This window comes from Ambystoma mexicanum, chromosome 9 (assembly GCF_040938575.1).
Source record: "Ambystoma mexicanum isolate Mex_15411 chromosome 9, UKY_AmexF1_1, whole genome shotgun sequence".
Lineage (NCBI taxonomy): Eukaryota > Metazoa > Chordata > Amphibia > Caudata > Ambystomatidae > Ambystoma > Ambystoma mexicanum.
Genome location: NC_090931.1, coordinates 328781745 through 328804469, shown reverse-complemented (window position 1 = coordinate 328804469; position 22725 = coordinate 328781745). Strand labels below are relative to the sequence as shown.

The 22725-nt window shown below is 47.9% G+C and overlaps 1 protein-coding gene across 4 annotated transcripts in view; it reads right to left on the bottom strand.

The window, feature by feature from the left end:
• Positions 1 to 22725, bottom strand: part of CLIP2 (CAP-Gly domain containing linker protein 2) — a 705753-nt gene that overhangs the window by 244318 nt on the left and 438710 nt on the right. For all 4 annotated transcript variants that reach the window (XM_069614741.1, XM_069614743.1, XM_069614740.1 and 1 more), the window contains one exon: positions 2243 to 2456. In XM_069614741.1, coding sequence (XP_069470842.1) covers positions 2243 to 2456 — 214 coding nt within the window. The remainder of the gene's footprint in view (positions 1 to 2242; positions 2457 to 22725) is intronic.

Below are 22725 nucleotides of genomic sequence, written 5' to 3'. Positions count from 1 at the left end.
GTGTGGATTGTCCTGTCAGCGAGGAACATCTGCTTCTACGGGAACACAGTGAAATGACATCGGAGAAAAACTGGTAAAATTCCTGCCGCTCTGCTGCCCACACATACCAGGAACTCCAATTAGAGGCAGGGGGCGTGGTTTATCAAGTTGCAACGCCAATATGGGCGACCACTGGGATTCTGAGAGTTGTGGTCCCTTGCTCCTCTATTCTGATTTCCAGTAACTTCCAGTGCCCTTTGGCTTGGGGAGGGGGGGGGGGGCTAAGGCATCAGTTGGCTTTTGGGATATCCTTGGGGTCCGTTTTGTTTCCCCCTGTTTCTTGTTTGCCTCTTTTTGGCCTCACACAGCACCTCCCCTGATGCATCACACAATACCCGTCCTGACCATAACCCTGAGTGTGTGTGTCTGTGGGTGTTGGATGCTGCATATGATTTTGTGTTTTGCAGAATATTTGTTTTTTGCAGAATACTTTTCATGTGCCTTAGACCCTACTGTGCATTTATGACGGCCCTGTTGTGGGTTGGGTGCGCCCCATCATTTGGAGCAAGTGACTGAATATTTTTTAATTTGACAGAATTTTGTTTTCATTTCGTTTTGGCCCTCTGACCCGACTGCACATTTACGACGACCCGTCTGCGTGTTCGTTGCGGCTGAGCATCGTGCGTGTTTCGTGGAATAATGTTCCTTTCACGGTATGTTTGTCACTGTGTGTTGTCCCTCCAGCCCTACTGCACATGACTGAATAGGTGTGCGTTGGGGACTGCAGATGTTTCTGTGCTTTGCAGACTATATATTTAATTTCTCTGACCGACCTTCTTTTTGTTTTCTCCCTCGACCCTCCATTGCGTGCAGTGGGTCATGGGCATTTCATGAACTCCTTTTCGTGTAACAGAGTGTTTTTCCTTTGTTCTGTCCCTCAGACCCTGCTGCCATGTAGAATGCTCATGCTGCTTGTTGGCTGTGGCAGACCAGCTTGTACGTTTTTCAGAATATTTTTCATTTCGTGCTACATTTTTCATGTCTTTGTATCCCTCTGCCCCTACTTGTACAGTTGGATTTGGCAGGAACAGTTGTATACGAAATCTGAAAACCTTTCACGATAAGCAAACGTTATAGAGGAAAACATGTTTGTATTTTCCTATGAAAAGTGCTATATAGCATTAACTGTTCTGCAGCAGTATGGCAGTAAGGTCACATTTTTATAAAGCGGTTCATGCTAGATTGTTTCACCTTCTAGGAACTTTATTATAAATAGATGCCAGCACATGGAAGGGAGGAAAGCGAGGCTGCTTATGTGGGCAATAATTACTCTCTCCCCCTGTGAACCGTGGCCCCTATGCCGCCTTCTTATGCAGAAATGCAGCTCCTATCTCCACAGGTAGGCCCAACACTCTTCTTGTCTATCGTTCTACTGTTGACCCTGTATAAGGAGCCCAGCCAGAAAGCCACTTCAACTGCAAGCTTAGTTTATATAGGACACAATGTAATTGCAGGAGCTGCTGGGGCTGCGTGCAAGATACGACACCCACATGGCCACCCTCTTGCTCTTCATACCTGTACTTTGCCTTTTCTTTCCCAGTTTCATGTCCTCCCAAATCATTTTCCCTTTCTTTGTAATATTGGTTAGATTTTTGTGGGAGCTTTCCTTCTCACAGGTCCCATTGTAAGTATAGCTTATATCAACAGACACTATACAGTGGTATGAATTACAGACATATTGATTGATTGATAGGTTATTTATAATGAGCTTAATACCCAGAGGTTTCTAAGCGCGGACCCGGGGATTGTACCTGTGTTGCTCCGTGTCGTCTTGCTTCCAAGGCGAGCACGTTGCCGCTGAGCTATCCTCCCGTTGCATACCAGTTATTAGTGATATACCATTCAGGTTACCGGGGAATAGTTCAAATATACAGTTAGTGGGGAGCATGTAAAGTGCTGAGAGGGGCTCCAATGGTCATACGGGGGGGTTGGGTTTTAAAGGGAGATCAACAGGATGGATGCTGGGTTGGGAGAGTTTGGGGGATGTACCTGGCGTATGCCCCACTTGTGCAGTATAGAGCTCCACAGTACTAATTAATTAAGGAGTTGAGGAGTACTGCACAAGCCCTCACCATCATGTACCACAAATGCCCGCCATGTTGGCTAAACCTCTCAGATTCATGTGTGCCTACTTACTCCTCACAGGAGAGGAGAAGGTGTTGGGCTGTGGCAGGAGTTGGTACAGGAGTGAAGGCTTACTCACCAGTCCACTGCGGCTGGGCCGTCCCCCCACAGATGATGCCACTGAGCTGACAGAGCTGATGGAGGAGCTGCTGGGGCTGTGTGCAAGAGACGACACCCCCATGGCCATCCTCTTGCTCTTCTTGGCTTTGGCTGGGCTGGTGGATGGGAACCCGATCCGGATAACCTTGTGGATGGGGGCGAAAAGGCCAAACTTAGGCGGGCACTGAAAGTATCTGAAAAAGAGAAAGAAAGACAAATCTATAATAAACACACTAGAGTCAGTAATAAGAAAATGGGGGTCAGGAGAAGTTTTCATGTTAGGCGCTAGAGCGAGAGATGGGTGGATAGGAAGCAGGCTGGGCAAAGCATAGGCCAATGAAATGTAATAGCTGGAATGAAGAGAGTTTTGATTGGGTCGTGGAGGGTGATGGCTAAGAGGCAGAGATAATAGTGATTAGGAGGCAAAGGATATGTTTTTGGACAAAAGGGCGATGGCTTGGTTTCAAAGGTGGTGTTGTCTAGGTGGCAGAACCAGTGACAGCTTTAAGTAAGGGATTGATGAGTGGGACAGACAAGGTGGTGGCAAAGGGAAGAGAGCATGATAGCTCGAAAGCAGAGAATGATGACTGGGGCATACTGGATAATGGTTAGGTGCGCGAGAGAGGGTGATGGATAGGGCAAGAGAATGTGATAAGTAGACGAAATAGAGTGGATATGGGACATAGCGGCTAGAGGGTTGTAGAACATATTTATGGGGACCATTAATGCAGGGGCTTAATTCCCTCCCCTCAATCAAAAGCACCGCACCAGTTTACCAGATTTGGACCAGCTCGGCCCCAGTTCTGCCCTTGACAAATATCACACCACTATTGTCCCTCACTCTTTTGCAATAGCCAAGCCAAGTATCAGGCCGGTGTGTAGAAAGAATATATATTTAATAATCAATAGGAAAAATCAATATCGCACAAGAATTATCACGGGGCACGCCACCTTACTCTGTGGCACAAAATCTTCCCTTCCAACAAAACTTCAATACAAACAAGTTGAACACCATTCACTTTTGGTAATAAACATTCACCAAATATCTAAGACACAACAACACATACATATTTCATTTTTCCTTTCTGTTCTCCCCTGTTAACATGTAAAGAGAAGCACAGGTCGGATAAACACTTCAAATCAGTGGGTCGCTCACAAGACTCCTAATTATGCAGCACCATGGACATGACAGCACAATTTTGCTTTACCATATAACTTGTATGTGATCTCACTTGAACAAAATGTAGCACTTTGCTATTGGGCAAAAGAATTGACATGCGCAGCACCATTCATCTCTGACATTCCTGCACGTTTTCTAGTTCTAGCAAAGTTCTAACAACCACAAACATTTAATAACACACTCTTCTCAGACAATAATGAAACCCTTTTTCTTTTCAACTAGACACGGAAAAAACCTCCTTCAATTGGGAGTTCCTCTCACTCTCAGTAAGAGAGTGGGCCTCATTACAAGCATGGTGGTCCGGGAACTGTGGTACCGGTAAGCGGGTACTGTAGTTCCCAGACCACCACACTACGAGCTGTGCTCGTGGGCACCTGTCAGCCCGACGGGTCTGACCCGGCGGGCAGAGCGGCACCCGCGAGCACAGCACGTCGGATGCACTGCCACCACTCTGAATGGTGCCGGTACATCCGATGTCCCATTCCCATTCAGCCCTATGTGGCCGAATGGGATGGGGAGTCCCTCGTTACCGGCACCCGTGAATGGGCAATTACCGGGTCCACCAAACTTGGCATGACCCAGTAATTGCCCATTCGTGGGAGCCGGATAAAAATGGATACCGGCGGCAGCTGTGCCTGTACTACAGTGTTGCACAATACAGAATTTCGTTTTTGAGTGCACCCCTTCCCTTTAGGGGATGTTTGGGATTGTCAAAAGGGTAATAGGTGATCCCCAAATACTTTACCGACTATAGCATTATCAGCACTGGGAGAGGGATCAGAGATTTTGAATTTCCCTGAGTTCTCACACGTGTTCTTTGACTACGTGGTGTGAAGGCATCATGAAGTAGACAAAGACAACTGAATTCAAGGTTTGGGCTAAAAAAAAATATTCAACACAATAAGGGTTGGTAGAAGGCCTAATTTGCCCTGTGCTAAGGTGGGATTTCCCTACCTAAATAAAACTAAGGGTAGTCTTTGTCAGGAAGTCCAAAATAAATGTCTGTGTCCAAAACCTATGCTTGCCCTCACATCTATTTGTATACAATGTGCAGGGATGTCAGCGTCAAAATGATAAGTGTTCAGATAAAAGTTCAGAGCTTCTTCCAGCTCTTGACTTATCAAGGACTCTCTTCTCCAATGATCAAACTAGTTCACAATGCACCAGGGGCTCCCTTCCCCATGCTTCATGATAGTTCACAATGCACCGGGGTTCCCTTCCCCATGCTTCATGATAGTTCACAATGCACAGGGGTCCCATCCCCATGCTTCATGATAGTTCACAATGCACCGGGGTTCCCTTCCCCATGCTTCATGATAGTTCACAATGCACAGGGGTTCCCTTCCCCATGCTTCATGATAGTTCACAATGCACCAGGGTTCCCTTCCCCATGCTTCATGATAGTTCACAATGCACAGAGGTTCCCTTCCCCATGCTTCATGATAGTTCACAATGCACCAGGGTTCCCTTCCCCATGCTTCATGATAGTTCACAATGCCCAGGGGCTCCCTTCCCCATGCTTCATGTAGTTCACAATGCACAGAGGTTCCCTTCCCCATGCTTCATGATAGTTCACAATGCACCAGGGTTCCCTTCCCCATGCTTCATGATAGTTCACAATGCACCGGGGTTCCCTTCCCCATGCTTCATGATAGTTCACAATGCACCGGGGTTCCCTTCCCCATGCTTCATGATAGTTCACAATGCCCAGGGGCTCCCTTCCCCATGCTTCATGATAGTTCACAATGCACCAGGGTTCCCTTTCCCATGCTTCATGATAGTTCACAATGCACAGAGGTTCCCTTCCCCATGCTTCATGATAGTTCACAATGCACCAGGGTTCCCTTCCCCATACTTCATGATAGTTCACAATGCCCAGGGGCTCCCTTCCCCATGCTTCATGTAGTTCACAATGCACAGAGGTTCCCTTCCCCATGCTTCATGATAGTTCACAATGCACAGAGGTTCCCTTCCCCATGCTTCATGATAGTTCACAATGCACCAGGGTTCCCTTCCCCATGCTTCATGATAGTTCACAATGCACCGGGGTTCCCTTCCCCATGCTTCCTGATAGTTCACAATGCCCAGGGGCTCCCTTCCCCATGCTTCATGATAGTTCACAATGCCCAGGGGCTCCCGTCCCCATGCTTCATGTAGTTCACAATGCACAGAGGTTCCCTTCCCCATGCTTCATGATAGTTCACAATGCACCAGGGTTCCCTTCCCCATGCTTCATGATAGTTCACAATGCACCAGGGTTCCCTTCCCCATGCTTCATGATAGTTCACAATGCCCAGGGGTTTCCTTCCCCATGCTTCATGATAGTTCACAATGCACAGAGGTTCCCTTCCCCATGCTTCGTGATAGTTCACAATACCCAGGGGCTCCCTTCCCCATGCTTCATGATAGTTCATAATGCACAGGGGGGTATACCGTCCTTTGATCACGGGACTTTTCATCGCAGGGTTTTTTACCGCGGTTTTTTTTTGGGGGGGGGGGGGTTAAAAAAAATTAAAAAATGGTGGAAGGGAATAAAAAAATAAATAAAGTGAACGGGGGGTTTAGGAGGGTAACCCAAGAGCGTTCCACATTGCTCTTGCTAGCTTCCTCCTCATCCCAGTACCAAACTGATGCGAGCAAGTGTATTTGTCAATAAAATGAGGATATGTGGTTATGGTTGGTCTCTTCCTCATCCCTGTACTTAATGGATGTCTATGGGGGTTTGTTTTACTGGGTACATTGGCAAAGGACTGGCAATAGCCTACACTGGCCCTGGGCTGGTGGACTCATTGTGAAAGGGAAATGGGGGATACAGTATCTCACCCAAAGGTGTCTCACCTCCACTCCCCAAGCCTCCTCCACCCAGGTATTGCTCCCTCTCATATCCACCCCCAGGGTGAGGATCCGGTAGCATCAGCCTTTCCCTGGAAACCTGGGAGGAGGGTATGTTGGGATAATAAGTGATGATGCCCTCAGATTCCTCAGAGTGGGAGTTAATTAACTTATTAATTAATAAGAAAACACTAGGGATCTACCCCTGGATGCTCACCCCCTGAATATCCATGAAGAAGAATACATTCATTCAAATAGAACCCCACCAATACTTTGTTCTGTTGCACAAATTTACTCACTTAGAAGAATTTGTCTGGGGTTTTGTGCTCAGGCTAAGTCATCAGGCCTCCTCGGTCATTTCACGGGAAGCATAGGGATCTGGCAAAACTGCCACTCCAAACTCAATTATGGATGGCCTCCAGCATCAATCTCTCCGTTTGTCTCTCCTGGTCCCCTCCAGATTTTAGTTCAACTTTCTCCTTGTCTCACCCAGCTCCTTCTGTCATCCTTGCAATTTCGGTTCCTCCTTTTCCATTGTGCGTCTACTTTTAAAAACTCCCAACCACTGCCAAAATGTCTAAATTAGGATGTGGCGGCTGATTCGCAAACTTTTCTGATTGGACATCTATTGTTTTACCTCCTGCACAAGGTCTAGCCCCCTCCCTCTGATTGGTCTCTTTAGTTACTAGGCTCTATTTCTAGGAGTTATGGTTACACCCATTTGAAATGGCATTTCTGAACAACTTCAAATATGAAGTTAAAATCTTCAACATGAAACTTTTCTTCAAAGTACAGCTAAGTGTACCAATCTATATATTTCTGATTTGGTCTGACCATGCTGGTCGCAATGCACTTTGTCTGATGTCGGCACACAGTGTAGGTGCGAATGGCAGATTTCTGTGATTTATTCGAACAGGATGAAAATTAGCATCATGAAAATTCATAAACAGGTATCTGATTAAATAAAATCCCATATTCTGAAATCTCCTATCTGTAAATTATTCTGGGAAGCATAATCACATTTTATCTAATACCTCTGGTTCCCAAGGTTGGTTTGACAGAAGTCATATCAACAGGTCGGGTTCTCCATGAGCTTTTCGGGAACATTTGCACCATGTCTGTAGGTGTCACGGTTAATGGACAAAAATTATTTCCCATATAATCCTATGGTGATATCTAATTATATGCATATTATTAGTCCAACAAAACAGCACATTTATGTTCTCAAACCTTAGATGTAGAATGGGCCATCTGGTTTTCTGTTCACTTGGCCTGTAATGAATCACTTAACATTCTTTCTCCCAGGGTTGATTGACCATCTCTGTTCTTATCTTTGCGAACAGAGGAGATAACTCTGCCCCCTGACGTATGTGACATTCTCATGTAACATGTCAATTATCATCAGCCCTGGACTTCACCATGAAACCTAATGGAATTTTGAGTATTTCGTCAGAGTTCACAACCATTTTTTTTAATTATAATTTGATGAGTTTTAAAATAAACTTTTCACATAAAAACGATCTGATCAGTTTTTGTACAAATTACATACAGCCATATACATAAGTATCCAACATTTTCTCTAAAAACTATATATAAAATATTCCATACAAATATATTTTCTTTTAAATCCAAGACACTAAACTATTAAAATAATCAATCACCAAGTTCATTAGATTCACTCAGAGAATTTATTTTGACGCTATCATCCAGACCCAGTAAAGTGCCAAGTGCAATGAATTGTTTCTAGAGTTAAGGCAATGCTGCCAGAACTCACTGCTTCTTATCGTATCATATTAAATTACAAATTTTCCAGTGTGGACAGATAAGTAGTCCTCAGTGCCTTGCACTCCATCATAACATGCTTTACAATTTCTGATATAATTTCTACTTTACAATTTCGCCACAATCTATTTGCCACAGCGAGATTACGTTGAGAGCTGCGTACTTCCAATACCAGGAGTTGGTTAATGTGTAGCAACGACAGGAATCTAAGTAACAGCAGGAGATGGGCATAACAATAAATAAGGCTGGTCAGGCTAGTCGATCATATAAATGTGTACAACATTTGATGTTTCCTTATAGTTTTTAATAGTAAGTATTGTACTGTGGTCCAGGTTTTTTTCGTCAGCCTCATCCAACAGGTTCTGGAGCATGGTGGTGAACTCGTCATTCGTTGTCGTCTCGGGATTCCAGTAAACATTTATTAAGAGGATTGTTCCCTCTTTAGGTGTTCAGGAATCACCGGGTGTGTGCTTCCATTTTAAGATTGACGCCTGGATCCAGTGAGGCGAGGGAAGAACTTCGAGCACGTCTATGCCTGATCCAGCTCGAACTGTGGTTATGAGATCGGCTGATGGTCATCCTACCACTCCTTTCTTGGTGGCTGTAAAGATTATTTCATATCCATCCAATTGAGGTTTGGTGGTCAGCCATGTCTCCTGTAAGCAGAGAATATCAAAATGGCCCAGATTGACATCAGTTAGTTTAGTTAAATGTGCAGAGAGATCTACCCCCAGCTCGTTGCTTCGAGAAGCGGCTGACCCTGAGGGAGTTGGAGGCGGATGAGCTGGGCAAGCTCCTGGAGAAACTGGCCATCTCCCAGCTTAACCTCCATGCTGAATCTGTTGGTAGTCTTCATGACCATCAATCTGGCTTCGGAGCTGCCAGAAGCACGGAAACTGCTCTCCTGAACATCCGTGAAGACCTGCTCTTGAACCTCGACTCCAACACTCCGTGTGTTCTCATTCTGCTCGATCTCTCCTCTGCCTTTGACACTGTCAACCATGCCATCCTGCTCAACCGTCTCCGGGAAAACCTGGGTATCACTGGTCAGGCTCTGGCATGGCTGACCTCTTTCCTTTCAAATCGACCCTCCCAGGTCCAACTGGGGTCCTTCCTCTCCGACATCTTTTTCTCCACCTGTGGTGTCCCCCAGGGATCTAATCTCTCTCCCTGGCTGTTCAACCAGTATCTGGCACTCCTTGCCCACCGCATCGCCGCTCTCTGCCCAAATTTCCAGTGCTATGCGGACGATACCCAGCTCATTTTCAGGCTACCCTCAGCCTCCCCCTCTCCTTCCCTCATCTCTGACTGTCTGTCTGCTATCCAAGAATGGTGTGCCGCCAATGACCTCTGCCTTAATGCCAGTAAGACTGAGATTCTACTCATCGGTACTCCCACTCCCTCCTTCCCTGCAGCTCTCTGGCCTGCCTCCCTTGGCCCCCTCCCTGCTCCTACCTGCAAGGCAAAAAACCTTGGGGTCATCTTCGACTCCACACTCTCCTTCTCTCCTTATATTTCTGATGTCGCCAAGAGGTCACACTACCAGCTGCACCTCCTCAGAGGTATTCTTCCCTTCCTCTCCTTCCCCCAGAAGCTCACTGTCTCCCGAGCCCTGGTTCTCTCGAAGCTGGATTACTGTAACAGCCTCTATCTTAATCTGCCTGCCTCCACTCTCCGCCCTCTGCAACTCATCCAGAACAGAACTGCGAGACTTGTCCTTGGCCTCAAGCCCAGGGATCGTATCTCTCCAGGACTGAAATCTCTACACTGGCTCCCAGTGGCTGCGAGGATAAAGTTCAAAACCCTCTGCATTGTCCACAAGGTCTTCTGGGGCCTGGGTCCTAAATACCTTCAGCTCTCTCTTCCCAAATATCTTCCTTCCCGAGCCCTTCGCTCATCCGCCTCCAACTCCCTCAGGGTCAGCCGCTTCTCGAAGCAACGAGCTGGGGGTAGATCTCTCTCCGCGGCAGGGGCCTCCCTCTGGAACAGCCTTCCTGCCTCCCTGAAACTCGAGGAGAACCATCTCCGGTTCCGGAAGCACCTCAAAACCTTCCTCTTTGCTTCTGCTTTCTCTCTCCCTCTCCCCTGCTAAAAAGCTAATATTCTTCACTGAAACTGCACTGATCCTGCAACTGGACCTCTCTAAACGGCCTTGGCCCTGGGCCCAGCCACTCTCCACTTGCACTGATGCCCTGGAACCCCTCTGCACTGCGGGACTGTCTCTTTATCCCTACAGCCCCCCCCTTCCCCAGCACTTGTTCTGCACTTACCTTGCACTTGCCACCAGCTGGCCCTATTTATTTATTACTTTACGCCACTTACCTTGTACTGCACTTCCCCCCCTCCCCTTCCCCTTGCACTTTTCCCCCTCCCCCACCCCTGCACTTGCGCGATCTGAATGACACCTGGCCTAGTAGGATCGTTGTCTGTCTGCCCTTGTTCCTCCCCTCCCTGCCTCGTCGCGCCTTGAAACACCTGTGTATAGGCGCGTTACAAATACCATATCATATCATATCATATCATATCATATCATATCAAAACCCCGCGTGTTCCAACATCCTAGTTTTAACAGCTTGGTGGGGGTTGTTTTCCCTCCACTGAGCTTTTTCCAATCTGGAGGTTGTTGGATCGCCTCGTTTGTCAATCGTGGCTAGTTTTTTCGATGAGGTTTCCTGTCGGTCTTAGACCAAGACCAAGGCTCTGTGTTTTTAACCCCTGTTCCTCGTTGGTTACTTGATGCTGGATCATTTCGGAGTGGGCGTGAAGGTCTTTCAGTACAGACTGATAGCCGTTCCGTGCTTCCTTCTTTGTGAAATCGTTTTTCCTGTATTTTTTTTTCTGCCTGTTCAAAAGTGTGAGGTCTGCATTTATCCATGGTCCGGTCATTGTAGGATGGACGAGCGTGATCCATCTTACTAATGTAATGGCTACGGGCGCCACCTGTCGTGGACACTGAGTTTTTAGAATTTCTTATTTCCACTGCTGCTCTTCTCAGAGAGTCCACTTGTTTATTCGGGCAAGTAATTTCCGATAATTCGTATCCCAAAAGCAGGAGAATTTCTGTTTCCTTCAATAGTTGAAATTTAATGATTTTAGAGTTGAGATGGATGTAAGAGTAGTCTTATCTTCCTGACGTACTCGGTTCCACCATCCAGAGGTCCTTGTTCCGAATGTATCTCAAGCTTGGTATTTGGGTTAGGATTTTGAGGATGTTGGTTCTGTTCAAGGTCACTCCACCCATCTTTGGATTGGTGCATTTCAATCTTAAAATACAATCGCTTACGATTTGCTTTGGCTCCGTTTTTGCATCCCTTTCAGTTTCTTGTCTTCTAATGCTTTTGGTGTTATTACTATCCCGTGGCTTCTGTTGAAGATATAGGGCTGAGTTCTTAGCGCCGGGTTCCTCAGTTGGCTTTGAGGTTTTCGAGTCAACTTTCGACTCATGTTTCCGGAGATGGGCGGGCTCAGGCAAAGACCTACATCTGCTCCAGATATTAGCACTTGCTCTGAGCGTTGGCTCAGTTTTCTTTTGGTTTGCTATGGGAGACCTTGATTTTAATATACCGGCAGACCGGGTTTTTTGAGTTTTGTCTGGGGACGCCAGTGATAATACAGACAGATCGTGGATTTGGACTTTGTTTGGTGGTTCGATGGTGGGAGTTACTGCAGCCACCTTGGCTACTTTTCTCTTTGGAGTTCTCCTCACGTTACTTTCAAACCCAGTCTTGTCAATTGAAAGGGTACTCCAATCTGACTGGTCGTCCACAATGAGCACTGGGTTGGTTACCTTTCCCGGACTATTGAATGTTGGAGTAGGATGTTTCTGCTGCAAAGAAACCGCCTCCTGGTGCTTGGACGGTGGGATGCCCTTTCTGGCTATAACTTTAGTCTGTCTCCTCGGGACTTGTAAACTTCGTGTCAGAGCTGTCATTTTATGGTCTTTCTTGGAGTTGAAGTGGACAATCGACTTTTGCTGGTTGAATATGCCGTAAGAATAAACCTTAGGGTTTTGGTCAGGACCTTTGTTGATCGTCCTCGAGCATCCTGTTGACTTTGTGTAGGAGAAGGGTTTGGGCACTTGCTTTTGTGCTCCTGCAGTGACCTCACTGAAGCTGTCGGACTGTGTGGTCTCCTCTTCTTCTTCTATTATTGCAATTATAGCATCTAGAGGGTCAGACGGTTGCTCAGACACTGGGGCAGCACCACTCCTGTCTTGTTGGACTGCCATTCTAGTTGACTCGGGATTGACAGAAGACAATGCTTCCGAGTTTGTTTTAGTTTGTTGTGTCCATCTATTGCCATCTTCTCCACCAGCTTCATGTGACACTGAGACGTGCTGTGAGGGTCTGGAGGCAGCCAGCCTAAGTGATTGGTCTATCCTGGCTGCCAAGGTGCCCTTGGTCCCAACAATGTAGCCTTCCAGATAGTTTAGCTTGGACTGCATCAAGGCTATGATCGACGTCTGGTCGCGCAGAGTGTCGTTGATACTCTCATAAAGCTTACTGAAAGGTGCCAGTGCTATCGTTACTGTGGACATAATGTTCAGTAAGCCTACTTTTTTTAGGAGAGTCTTGCAATGATGGATGTTGGATTTCACTCAATCTGCGCATAGGGATGGGGTGTGTGTCAGCACAGGGATTTTTTTGGGTCCTTTGTCTTTGCCCTGGGCGGGACTTTTCCGCTTAGACCCAGATGACATTGCAAGTTTTCTTGACTTCAGCGGGGAGACTGGTGTCACTAAGTGACCCGACCCCTTTTGGCTCCTGGTTCTCTCGTTTTGTAGTCCAGAAGCTGGGAGATGTTGATTAGGAGATTTCACAACAGGGCTTTGAATTTGTTGTTGGTTTTGCCGCAGTACATCTTCGTTGGTGATTTCAACTTCTGAATTTGTGCAGGGTACGGCGAGATCAGAGGGCCTTCCAGTCCTTCGTTGGACAGTTCCTACTGTTATTGCAGATTTGTCGGTACAATGCCATCTGAGTACCGGCATGCTGACTGCCAACATCTTGGGAATGTAAAATTCTGAGGCCCGAGGGACAGTGCTGGCTTCCCCTGTAATACCTTTTGGGGATGTGTCAGCTGTCTCAAGTTGCAAGAAGCTTGCCAGGATTTCACTATCCGAGAGCTCGTGCTGGGAGTTCAGCCAAGTCTCGATTTTCTTCTTAAAGAAATCGTTCATGGCTGCCACTGTGAGGGGCTTAATTGGGTCTTTCTTCGGGCCCATTTTTTTACTTGAGGGTACCTTTGGTCTTAAGGTCAGTCTTCTTCTCATCTTGCTCATGTTGTATCGGTGAGTTTTAGTGGGCATAGTGGATGGCAGTTTGTGCTGGCCCTCGATTTGAGGTCCTTGTTTTTCTTTTTTTTTAGTCATAGTTGTATCTTGGCGCTCGGCAGCTTCGGACTTTCCTAGTGCCGTGTGCTCAGCCAGTTTGCAAAGGTCGGACATCTTCGAAATACCAGGCTCTGGGGAGGACTCTACCCCCCCATGAGGCTCACACGAATCGTAGCCGTGTGCTGCTGCACGAAATCGGGGGGACTTCGGCTTAGGTGAGTCTGCAGTGTTTTCAGTGTTGGTGTGTTTTTTTTTAAAACAAACTGAAGTGTCCCGGGCCTCTGTTGGGCTCGTAAGGTCGTCCTACGCGGGTGTCTTGTGCACTTCAATGGTGCACGTCATTTCAGTTGAAACGTGATGTGAGTTTGCCATTTGGTCAAATGTGTGATTCTCACTTTCAACAAGGTTTGTGGCTTGGTGCATGAGTCCCTGGCAGTTAGCAGCCGCTAGGGCACCAGGGACGGTGTGAGATGGATTGGATTGGTTAAAGTGCGTCTTTCCTTCGATGCTATATGCATCGTCCAATGTTGGCCCCTCCGATGTAGTCAAATGAACTGAGTGCCCCGCCTCCAGGAGTGACGAGGACATGGGCTGAGACCCAGCCAGGGTGGAGGGGTCCGACGGCGAAACCTCAGCTTGAATCTGATTCCTTTGGTCCACTAGCACCGGTCCGGATGTAGAGGGAGAGATGGTGACGAGAAGGACCTCTCCGCCTGCCAGTGGATTAGGCGTCAGCCTTGCCGTCTTCTTTGGGAAATCCAGAGAATTATCGGGCGTTCCCGAGGAAATAGTTTGCTTCGGGACCCGCGTGGGGGCAGAGGGTTTCTCACCCCGCCTCTTCAGATTGGATTTGCAGACATGTGATTCCTTCAGCGGCCGTAGGACGCGGCGAGAGGATTCCGCCTCAGGCCGAGCGGGAGGGCAGGTAGGGTAGGGGAGCGAGGGAGGGAGGGAAGAGCAGGGAGAAGGACAGGGGTGAGGGGGGGGAGGAAAGCAAGGGAGGGCAGGGAGAGATAAGGGGGGAAGCGTTTCTGCATCTGCATCAGCAAGGAAAAGGGGAGGGAAGGGCGCCGTACCTGCACAGGCTCTGGCTCCGGGGCCGCTGATTAACTGGATCTTCGCCTCTGAGTGCATGTTAGTCTGTGAAGAGTCCTCCATCACGTGTAGACGATGTGGTCAGACAATAGCTCGTGCACAACCCTCCACAGCCTGCCACGGTCTGCCAAAGTCTGCAGTCACTCAGCAGCTCACTCCACTTTTTGTTTCATAATACGATAAATATGATATGATATGGCATTTATAACACGCCTATACACAAGTGTTTTCCCTAACTGGGTAAACAAAGAATATTTGTGATTGGTCATTCCCATGATATATAAAGACCATTGTTTATTGAGAGCTAATGGCCACAATGATATTAAAGCAAGCTCCACCCGCAATATTTCCATCGGGACTGCTTGCGGAAGGCCTAAATGTTTCCTCCAAATTTACCTTCCGGCACCTGTAGCCAGTAGAGATCCTTCAAAATCAGTGCCTCAAGCCAATATAGAATTGCTATACAGAAACATTGCGTATATGCCCGGATAAAACCACCCAGGGTATAGCCTGCCATTTGTTTCAAAAACATATTGATCAACACTGTAAGCTGGACAACTTTCCTGCTTCTAGCACAAATCAACTCTTGATAGCCCTTACCAGAGCTGATCTCAATCCTAAGGTATATATAATGTTCCAAATATCCAATAAGACCTTCAGGAGGGATCAGCTTAGTATGCGGAGAAGGTCTGTTAACAAACTGCATCATTTTAGTGTTATTCCTATTGAAGACCAATGAATTCTCTTTAGCTCAGGACCACAGCTCCTTTATCGAGCGGGGCATACGTGAACATTTGTGGTTGAATATAACTAAGTCATACGCATATGACATACATACAGAATGTGTCATACCTACCCTGGGAGGACAATTCGCGACTCCTCTCAGTCGTATAGGGAGATAAGCCAGGTATAAATTGAATAAAGGGGGCCAGCACACACCCTTGTTTAACCCCTTTACTCATAAGGATTAGAAGCGTGGTGGCCCCCCTGGCATCCAACCCCACTTGCACTTGTGCATTTTCATTCAAAGGTTTCAAAATATGTAATAATCCATCCGGGCACCCATAGATCTCCAATTTCTGCCACAGTTTCTCCCTATGGACTGCGTCAAATGCTGCTTGAAAGTCAATGAATACAGCATATAGTGCTGGATAATTCTTATTCTTAATTCTCTATACCAGGTGATCTAACAGCCGTCGATTGTGAATGGTTGCTGAGCCAACCCTAAAGCCCGCCTGGTATATGTCCAACAATTGAGAAAAGCCCCAAACTAGCATCGAAATAATCTAAAGTAGCCCTTTTTTTGCCACTAGCCTATGCATATTTACCAGGGCAATCACCTGCTGTTCGACCATTAAGCATAACAAGCTGCCAATCATTTTGGAATTCCATCCATAGACTTCCCTGCTTGTTCCCCTTGTTCTGAAGTATGCTACCTTCAGCTTGGACACACTTAGTTTCCAAACATACCCCTTTAACGTGCATTTAAATCCCCACGCAGAAGAATCATATCTCCATTTTCACCCTTTGTCCGCATACCCAACAATTCAGATATACATTCAAATATGTCTTCCATAAATACAACGCCGGGTGGATCATATACATGTAGCACCAATAATCTACATGGCGTACCCTCATTTCGGACCATGATTTCAACAGCCAGAATGTTTTCCACATTATTCGGCACTTTAACACTCACAGCTTTCAAGGTGATCTTAACCCCAATGAGGAGAGGTCTACTCAGCTCTCCCTTCTTTGCAAAAACCTGATAAGTCTGGTAGCCAGCTAAATATACTTGAGAAGTTAACCAGTACGCATGTTAAAAAAATAACATTTGGCAGTAATATGTCTAGGGAGCTGTTTAAACTTAATAGTTGGCTATAACCACGTGTGTTCCAGGTCCAGATGTTACATACTCATGAACAGGAGCTATTGTTAGTGGGATTAAGAACTAACGACCATTTCAAGACATCAGGGGCATCATCTTGAGAATCATCTCTGGTTACCATTTTCCCTCCAACATTCTTAGTTCATTTCAGGCGCTCTGGTAACTTGTTTACCCTAGAGCAACCTACGACAGTAGGAGGATCAATTTTATCATCCAGCTCATATTCTAGCTCCAGAAACTTTAACAAATGAGATTGAATCATACTGGCTGTATCTACAGAGTATAACGGATACACAAAATGTTAGCGTTTCCACAGTCTAAGGGCTCGACAAGTCAAAGTCCCTGTTATCAAGGACAGGAAGTGGTGGAATTAATTGTAACACATGTAGTAGATCAGACCTATTCATCCTCTTGTTACAATTTCTGGTTTGTAGCTGTTTAATCATGAAGATGTTACTATTAGCCGTGTCCATAGATCCCCTTTGTTCTGGCTCAAAAACCTTATTTTCACTGTCAATAACTTTAACACATTCAGTACACTTTTGTGTTGATCAGGGGTGGAACATCTATCCTCTAGAATGGCATTACTGCCACCAATTCCACATCTGTTTCCTCAATTTCACCATTTTCTTAAATCCCATCAAATAGCATGGTAACGCTGTCTTTAACCAACCAAATAGACAGTGTACCCACATTTATAGATAATCTTTTCATTTTACAATTAGCCCACTTCTGGCCTTTTTTTATCCTTTATTGCTAGCAGAGGTGTTTTTGGGACTTTCGGTACATTCAAGAGCATTACAAATCCTCTGATGTTTATTTAGCATATTCTGCTGCCTTGTCCTCCTTTTTGTCCTCTATTCCCCCCTCTTTGTGTGTCTTTCCTGATTTTTCATCCATATCTTGGTGCGCTCATTTCCCCCCTCCAGTTCCCACTTCCCTGTTGTAGTCTGCCCCTAGCCCTTCCCCCTCCCCTATTGGCCGCAATGCTGCCTTCAGCAAGTTTTCCCTTGCATGGCCTCCCCTGTACAACATTGCCATCTGGAGTTCAGGTGAGTGGGTCTCCCCACCTGTTTGTCCCCTGCCCCCCCTCTTTGTGTGTCTTTCATGCTTTTTCGTCCATCTCTTGCTCGCACTTCTTTGCCCCCTACAGTTCCTGCTTCCCTGTTGTTGTAGCCCACCCATAGCCCTCGTCGCCCACATTGGCCGTAATGCTCGCTTCTGTGAGTTTTCCCTTCCGTGGCCTCCCCTACACTCAATTACCATCTGGAGTTCAGGTGAGTGGGTCTCCCCTCCTTTTGTCCCCTGCCCCCCCTCTCAATGTGTGTCTTTCCTGCTTTTTAGTCCATCTCTTGCTCACGCTACTTTGCCCCCTCCGGTTCCTGTTTCCCTGTTGTTGTAGCCCGCCCCTAGCCCTCCCCCAGCCACCCATTGGCTGCAAACCTCCTCTTAGTACAGCCAACCAGGGTAGCACCACTGCCTGTGCAGCCCCTATGGCTAAGAGTCCCGAGGCAAAGGGCAGCTCCTACAGTAGCAGCTCCAGATTGTGTTTGCCGGTGGAGCATGCAGCACAGCCATCACCCATTCCACGGGCTGAAATGGGTGGTAACAGCCCAGGGCCCCCGGGCTGTTAATCACTCATCCCAGCCTGCGGAATGAGTGTTTATTGCTATTAGCACTCCGGATTGCCAAACCGGTAACCCGGGTGCTAAGAGCACAGTATTTTGTTTGAAAGATGCGGGATACCTGGTGTTGTACCGTTCATTCAAACAAAATACTCGCTAAATATGGCCACCATGGATCAGGAAGGCAGGGCTCTGTCCAGATCCCCTCTTCCATTTCCATGGTGTCCAGCAGGGTCAATAGGGTGGAAGTAGTGGTGGCAGCATCCCACCGCAGCAATCAGTTAAGTGGGGATGGGGGATTAAAAATAAAAAGGGAAGGAAGGGTGGGAGGAAGATGGTGGGGTGGGGAAGCAGCCATCAGGCTGCTCGGAACGCAGGCATGGATTGGTAGATTCAGCTTGTGATCATGAGCAACCTGATTGTTTTATCCTCCTGCTCCGGGTGTTAATATCCTGAATAACACCTACAGCAAAATGTTAGCCACATGGGAAGGTTGTGGGTCATATGTGGACCTTAACAAATACACTAATTGCAAAGATAACTTGTTTATTTTAAAGTGTGATTCTTTTGTAAATTCTCACTTGCATTTGTATTTTTTTTTAAAAAAAATTTACATTTGTTTTAGTTGAAATAAATCAACCTTTCAAATACAAATACAAAATATACATATAAAAATCAAACTGTGTGAAATTTAAAACAAGCAGAACTCAGTATAAGCTGTATACAATCTGGTAATGACAATTTTCTCTCATGTTCTCTCATGTAGATATGCACCCCAATATGAATAAAACAATGATAAAGCAAACATAAATCGGATTCTTTGGCTTTAGCAGGGGGTAAAAAATGATGACAGATGTCACTTGATCTCCAAATTTAAACTTGATAAAAAGTTTACAGTGGCAATCTGTAACGGTAAATATCCTGAGCCCAATATTAGAGACCAGGACAAGTCTTGGGGCGCGAGACGTAGATAATTACAATGTCTCGTAAAGTGAGTTGCTCGTAAAGATCGAAGAGCGTTACACTCCGTGATGAGGTGCATCAGGGATTCACGAGTGTCCATCGAGGTGCAAAAACGACAGAAATTCATCGATCTACTCAGCAGTCTCCTTTTAACGGTAAATATCCTGAGCCCAATATTAGAGACCAGGACAATTCTTGGGGCGCGAGACGTAGATAATTACAATGGCCCTCATTACGACCCTGGCGGAAAGTGACTGACCGGACCGCCACAGCATAAATAGCGTTTCCGCCATTGCACGAAGGAGCAAAGTGCAGCCCATTCCGACCCATCGGGCACGAGCACCACGGCATGGCGGAAGTGCAAAGTCCGCGATGGCGGAAATGACCCCAAAACGGCCCACACCGCCGCCGTACGGCGCCCTAGGTGCAATACCGCCACCCATCACAGCGGACACCGCAGTGTGCGCCTACCGGAAAGTACGGTGACCGGAAATATACGGAAACGGAAGTTAAAACATGGGCCCGGAACGGGAAACATCCCGCCGTACACCTATAAAACCACTAAAACCACACAACCACTAAAATCACTACCCTGAGACACACCCCAACCCGTCATCCACCCTAGCGAAACCAAGAAAAATGGGAAAAGTAGCGAAGAAAGCGTGCGACCGCAAGCGGCAGGTCCACTTCTCCCGTGAGGAACTCACCGTGCTAACAGAGACCCTCCAGGAGAATGCTGCCGTCGTCTTCTGCACGCAAATGACCAGGACGGCACTTGCAAACAAGAAGGCCATATGGGCTCTGGTGGCACAGCGGGTAAGTGCGGTGGGGACCGCACCCCGCACCCCACAGCAATGCCGTAAGCGATGGGACGACCTGCGGATACGCGTCCGCAGCATACTCTCTGCCAACCGCAACATTGCCACAGCCACCGGGGGAGGTCCTGAATCACCCATCAAGTTGACCCCCTGGGAAGAAATCTGTGCCTCCACCATCGGAATGGAGAGCATAGAGGGAGTCGGAGGGATGGAGAAAGGAGTGCAGACATCCGAAGATTCAGGTAGGTGGGCCAAATAAAACAATGCCAAATCCACAAAGTCCATCCATGTGAAGTACCATGCGTCCACATAGTGCAACAGAAACACATGTCCAGGAGAACGTCCACACACATCGGCCTGATAGCGCACGTTAAAACCCACAATAAATACATAAATAATTAAAAACCCCTAAAACACGCACTACACGTGCAGCAGGCACACCCTAACTGCAGGCTGCCAAACAACTGCACCCTCACTCCACACACAAATGAAAGCACCTCCAAGGCCCCGACCCAAATCACCCTCAGGTACCACCCCAATGCATGTGATACAATGCCATTCCAATTCCCACAGACCCATCAATAACCCTCGCCCTCCTTTACTCCACCACAGGGTCCGATCCAAACGACGAGCTTCAGGACACCCCTACCAGCACACCTGCAAAGAGGGCCAAGACCAACGGCCAAAGACCCTCCACCTCAGCTGCACGCATCAAGACACGGAAGCAGCACAAATCAGGTGGCAGCACAGAGGAGGGAACATCAACAGGCACCCCAGCAGCCAGCATGCCCACAACACCACCACCACAGGTCCCCCCAACGGATGCCACAGAAGGCACTGCCTCTGGTGGCAGCAGCACCATAGGTGACACCCCATTGATGGCAGCATGCTCCGACACAGAAGACGGGGATGTCAAAGTCAGATCCATCCATGACCTGTCCCAATCCCCCTGTCTGTCCCATCCCGTACAACATGAGGATACCACGCAGGGGCACCCACAAGACGACGACTGGCCATCCCCCACAAGCCCTGTGGCAAGGCAACATGAGGACAACAGCCCCTCTGTGACACCCCCGCAAATGGCCATGGCCCAGCAGAGGCAACAGTCCCTCGACCAGTTAATCGTGCAACAGCAGCAACTGGCCACGCTCCTCAAGGACCATGCCGATGAATGTGGGGGCACTAAGGCAGACATAGAAACATCAACTGAGACACTTAGGGCAGAAATGGAGAGAGGTACAGAGACACTAAGGGCACAAATGGAGAGTAGCACCGAGAGCCTGGGAGTCCAAATGGAGAGAAGCACCGAGAGCCTGAGGGGGGAACTGCATGCGACGTCCAAGGACGTATGTGCTGAACTTGCCGCAGTGCGCCGTGTGCTCACTGAGCTCTCGCAAACCCTTAGGGACATGCATGGACGTGAGCAGGCAGAGACATCATCCGTTGCAAGTTCCGTCCAGGGCAGCCCCCAACGTAGATCTGGGAGGAACCTGCGCTCCACAGGCAGGGGTGCCCCTGATACCCGCAGAGGGGGCTTGCAATAGCGACTGCCCACTGACAATGAGCATCTTTGGACACTGGTGTTCGGGGGGGAGGTAGGAGGGTGGAGGGGGTGTGTTGGGCTCACTTGGGTGGCGGGTCGATAGGGTGTACAACATGATATCACATATGCCATAAAAAGTGCACGATCAACCAATGAGATGTGTGGACATTGATCTTTGTGTACTAGGCCATCATAGGCGTACAGTCCATATTGTGCATGTCCCAGACACACACAGTGCCACGAGTCCCGTGTCCATGTATCAGCCACCAGGCGTGAGTGCTAGAAGCATACATCAATGAGATGCTGACGAATGTCACGGCCCTCCGGTGCCTCGCAGACTCCTTGAGGTGCTGCCACATCCCCACCCTCATCATGACCATCATCAGGTGCTTGCAGTTCTGCGTCAGGGGGCATGGGCACATTTCTACGTACGCACATGTTGTGGAGCATGACACATGCCATCACCATCTTTGCAACCTTCACATGGCGGTACAGGAGTGCCCCGCCAGACCTGCTGAGGCAGCGGAAACGACCCTTCAGTAGGCCGAATGCCTGTTCAATGACTACACGGGTACGTGAGTGGGCATGGTTGTAGTCCTCCTCATGCTGGTCCCGTGGGTTCCGGACTGGTGTGAGGAGCCATCTCTTCAGTGGATATCCAGCATCACCTGTATGTGGACGAGAAACGTATGATGTGGAATGCCATTGCTACGTACGCCCCCCCCCCTTCCTGCCAGGTCATTGCCGAATCACATACCCCACATTATCATGCATGTAATGAGACTCACCGAGTAGCCAGGATCTGTTCCCTGCGTGTCGCTCCATGTAGCGTGGTATTGTAGAGTTCCTCAAGACCATAGAATCATGGGTTGATCCAGGGAATCGGGCACAACAATGTGTAATGATCCTGTTGGAGTCACACACCATTTGTACATTCAGAGAATGAAATTGTTTTCGGTTGCGGTACTGGGCCTCCATGGCATGTGGGACGACCAATTCCACATGGGTGCAGTCGATGGCACCAATGCAACCCGGTATGCCGGCAAGTGCATGGAATCCCACTTTTGTGTTGGTAATTTCCTGCTCCGAGCGTGGTAGGGAGATGTAGTCGTCTGCGTGCTGCAGGAGGGCATCGAGCACTTGCAATAGTGTCCGTGAGAACAGTGGCTGAGAAATGCCATGCAACTGTCCGACTGTGTGCTGGTAGGTGCCTGTGGCCAGGAAGTGGAGTACAGACACCACCTTCAGTAGGGGTGGGATGGCGGTTGGGCTGTCTATCATGCTGACAAGGTCAGCCTGTGTCATGTCCACAATGGCGGCTATGGTGTCCCGGTCCAGACGGTAGAGGGTGTGGATCTGCTCATCAGTGAGGTTGAACGGATGTGCTCGGAGGCGTGGGATTGCG